The sequence below is a fragment of the Phaethon lepturus genome, unplaced genomic scaffold (genome assembly GCF_000687285.1).
Source record: "Phaethon lepturus isolate BGI_N335 unplaced genomic scaffold, ASM68728v1 scaffold1753, whole genome shotgun sequence".
Lineage (NCBI taxonomy): Eukaryota > Metazoa > Chordata > Aves > Phaethontiformes > Phaethontidae > Phaethon > Phaethon lepturus.
The window spans coordinates 97,811-102,069 of record NW_010529998.1 but is presented as its reverse complement, the minus strand read 5'-3'; the positions used below and the strand labels follow the sequence as shown (position 1 = coordinate 102,069).

The window sequence follows — 4,259 nt, the reverse complement described above, 5'->3', positions numbered from 1 at the left end:
CTTTTCCAGCACTTGCAGTTTCTCTTGCAAAACAGAATTCCGATAATGACCAGTGATTCTTTCCTGAATATGTGTTGAACTGGCAGTGGAATGCATTTTTAGTTCCATTTCTTACTATAGGAGTCTTGCTGCTGCTCTGCATGTTTGGAGAAGAAAGTGCTTTTTTTGCCACTTCATTAAGTTCATGGCATTTAATTTTATAAATTTTTAAGACAGACTTATTTTGATTACTTCTGTCCAATCAAATATACCTTTGAATGTTTTAAAATGTTGGACAGCTGTGAAATATAAGTACTATGCAATTTGACTGTACATACATACATATTTTCATAAATACATCTGACAGGGACCTTGGAACTAAGTAAGTGGTATCATGAGATAAAATCACAACAGGCTGTCTTATTTGTAAAATCTAGATCCAAAGTAAGAAGAGCTGAATTCTATCATGTTGTCAAATACACAAATTAAAACAAAAATACAGCATTAGTTTACCCATGAAATAATTCAAACGTATTTGCAAATGTCTTGACAGGAAAAGTGTGTAATTTACAACACTGAAAACTTTTAACAACCATTGACTTATATGCGCTGTACTGTAAGTCACCCAGACAAGGTTAGCAAGGATGAGCATAGTGGTAGGTCCCAAAGGCAACTCCCAAACATCTTCCTCATGCGGAGACTTTGGTAATTGTCTGTGTATAAAACGCCAACGCATACAACTTCATTTCAGGTGTTAACTTCATCAGTTCTCTTCCCTCAGCACAGTCCAGTTTGACTACGTCAGTTATTGCGGAGACACTCTAAATCCACCGAGCAGCAGACGTTCCCATTCTGCACAGACAAACAAGCAGGTATCAGTCACCTCTGCAGAACAAGTCACAAAGACCAACGGGGTTGGTGGTACGCAGAGACAGATGCATGTCTGACACATCTACCGCATACAAAACTCTGCTCAAGCCATCATCCCAACGCGTCCTCATCGGTCCCAACTGTGGTGGCTTTTTGAGGAGGTTGGCTTCGCCCAACAGCACTGAACTGGCCTGAACTACACATGAACTAGAAACCTGGATGTGAAAGACTCAGTGGTGCCCATAATAAAATACAGCACAGCAATGGCAACAAAGATGATTGCGTTTGTTTTCTCCCATGCAATAAAGTTAATGGAGAACGTTTCGATACGATCCATGCCTGGAAGCTTTCTGTTTGTTCGAAATAAGCAGATGGTTCAGATTCTTGATTCGTGGCAGGTATGTATGGGCGGGGAAAAAACATATGGCTTTGGAGTTTAATCCACTGTTAAATATCTTTCTGCAACATCCACTCATTTACAAAACTATCTAAAAACTATATCAACCACCAAAACCCCAAACAGGCAATTTGTTTTTCTTTTTTTTTTTTTTTTTTAATCCAACACAAACCAATAGGAAAAACTCTGAAGAATGGCAGAAAAGCTACCTCCAACAATTTAAAGCCCTGGAGCAACAGCTTGGTTTCCCACAGCAAACAGAAGAACATTTTATATAACCCAAAACATTTTCATAATTCTGATATTAGCACAATGGGGTCATCACTGCATGGAACAGGGGAGACAGACTGCACTTCTGCATTAGAGTCATTGGATTAGATGCATCTTGATGAGATCAGGGAACAGAAACTGTGACGTTCCCTTCCTACTTCCGTTGTGGGAGCGCCTTCATGGCTGAGCTACAATGTGTTTCTATTTGTGTACTTGCTGGTGAAACTTTTATTAGTGTTTTTGTCTCTGCTCACCAGCTCTGTACATTTTCATGACCATCCAGGTTAGGCAATTATTAAAATATTAGCCTAGACTCATCCTGAGAATGTCTAAAGGGCTCTCCAACAGAATATCTGAAAGTTGCACTAGGATATCACATATCTGTGCTCAACATTTTCAACAAGCACCGAGTTGTTTTGTTTCTACCCTGCAAAACACAAAAGGCGTGGGTTTTCTGTAGGCTTTTGCCCCCAGGACTCATTTACTTCCCCGAGATCTGCATGTGAGCTTCCAAGGGCAGAAAGTGACCCTGACTTCATGCCGCAACGTACGCTTCCATTACCATTCTACCTTGCCCGCCGTACCTTGCATTTGCAGGTTGTACAAGGAGATCCCACCATTGTCCATACAGCGCCACTAAGTCTTGTGATTCCGTAACCATCTAGACAGGTTTTCCTGATGTCGTAAGCGATGTTGTCAGCCAGACAGGGGTCACTGACACAGTGGGGACAGCACTCTCCTTCCGAGACGGCTGTGTACTCGCAGTTTAGATTTGGGCACAGAAGAGGCCAACAATCCACCTCTCCTTCCTGTAAAAATTGAAGCAAGGTTCATTGCATTTGTTGTCATTTACTTGCTACCAAGAAATTTTATAATCCTGTTGAATGAAAAAGTTTTACTTTGCCAAAAGTGAAATAAACTTAATGGATTAGCTCTCAGTTTGGTTGGTCATATAAAGGCATGTTTGAATACTGAGCTGAAGTTTCCTAACTGTCGCAGAATATCTTTTGATTGTTTCTTGACTAAACACCACCACTGTCATCATCGTAGGAGGAGAACTTGAGTTCTCTGGGGTTTTTAAAGGCAGCATTAAATACCGGGTTCCAGTATTTTCCATAAACTACAACTTTTGCAGTGATCGCCTTACAGACTCATGCCCTCTTTTCTACATCTGGTCACATAAACGTCTTTGTGGGATCACAGCAACTGCTTCAACAGAAGTAGGTATGTTTGAGAAGGACTGAACATCGACCTAACTAGCAGCAGCCAAAATTGATTTTACTGTCAGCTCCTAAAGGAATTGGTAGAGCTACACCAGTTATGTTCCACTGAGTCGTTTTATTTTATTATTTAGCTTTGTAAAAAAACAGTTTAGTAGATAGAAACACAGAGAAAAGAGAATCATCAGGTCAATTCTACAGAGTATTGTTGTGAGTATCTAAAATTAACCTGCAAAGGCTCCAGTAACTTGCATTATGCTACTTTGTAAGCACTTCAGGTGTTGATATCATCACACACTGCACGGAACCTTACATGTAGCAGTGATTTAGCGCATCACTGTCTTCTAGCTCTGTATGGTTGTTAACCCAATCATAAAATTAGGCAAAGAACTGCTGACCACAAACTCAGTATCCCTTGTAAAACACGTCACATCTATTCGCCATTGCTGCTGGCTACAAATGTTTCTTGCTCTTCTTTTGCAAACTTTAAAAAGAAATCTTCGGAGAATAAAAAATACAATACTTACTGCTGCACATTATGGATAATTATCTCTTAACAGTAACTTAGTTCTGAATGTAATTTGTTTCCTGATGCTCAGACACCTCTTGATTAATGTCATATATAAAGACAATGTTATACAGACAGCTATAAGTGGAAAACCGATAATTTTAATAAAGTTCATTGCTGCACTAATTAGTACACCTGTGCAAAAATTAAAGCTTTAGGAAAATAGTCTACAGCGCCTAATGAGAAATGTTCTTTATTCTGCATGCTTGTCTAGTAATTTCAGTTTTCTTTATCCTTCTTTTTATGGTTAATTTTTGCTAATTCACCAAGTGGCACCAGCACTCCGTTTTTCCAGCATTTGCTAAATGAAAAAAAGAGAATTGCATTGTCCATTTTGATAAGACAAGTACAGCAGCAGATGTAATTAAAAGATGGAACTCCTCCAATCAAATACGTTGCACGTGAAAAAAAAACTTTAAAAGTCATTTAAAGATGAGAAGACCTTATAAAAGTTCTCAAAAGTAGACTAATGCTAAAGTTAATACAGTGTCAAGGTTGTCAAGCTTTTCATTTTGTTCATTAGACCTACTCATTCAGCAGTAAGCGGAAAACTGATGGTGTAGCTTTCAGTTCTCTGGTGCTCTTAAGTGCTTTATCATGATTCCTAACCTGAAAAGCAGGAGAAGAGCGAGCCAAGAGCCTGCTTCCAGGTATGCCTTGCTAAAAATCACAATCCTTATTGTTCTCGCTCCCTTCTGAAACACTTTACCCATACCAGGCAACGGCACTGCTGACAGCTGTAGGTCCAGTTGTCCCCACTGCGGTAGAGCTTGTGCCCAGTTTGGTCGAGGCACTGGCTGGTGACACGGGTGTCACACTCCGGGCAGCAGAAGAGATCAGCACTGGGGTTCTCGCAGTCGCAGGCTGTCCTCCGGCAGAAAATCCTCCCATCCTGCAAGGACACATTGCCCTGACGTCAACCACAAACTGCCAGACAGCAACTTGGATAAGGTCA

At 40.3% G+C, this 4,259-nt stretch overlaps 1 protein-coding gene across 1 annotated transcript in view; it reads right to left on the bottom strand.

The window, feature by feature from the left end:
* Positions 1 to 277: 277 nt before the first annotated feature.
* The window catches only part of LOC104618510 (protein kinase C-binding protein NELL1), a gene marked incomplete at its 5' end in the record, with an annotated part of 69,989 nt that continues 66,007 nt past the window's right edge, over positions 278 to 4,259 (bottom strand). The window contains 3 exons of the mRNA XM_010284130.1: positions 278 to 831; positions 2,101 to 2,325; positions 4,020 to 4,196. Coding sequence (XP_010282432.1) covers positions 781 to 831; positions 2,101 to 2,325; positions 4,020 to 4,196 — 453 coding nt within the window. The remainder of the gene's footprint in view (positions 832 to 2,100; positions 2,326 to 4,019; positions 4,197 to 4,259) is intronic.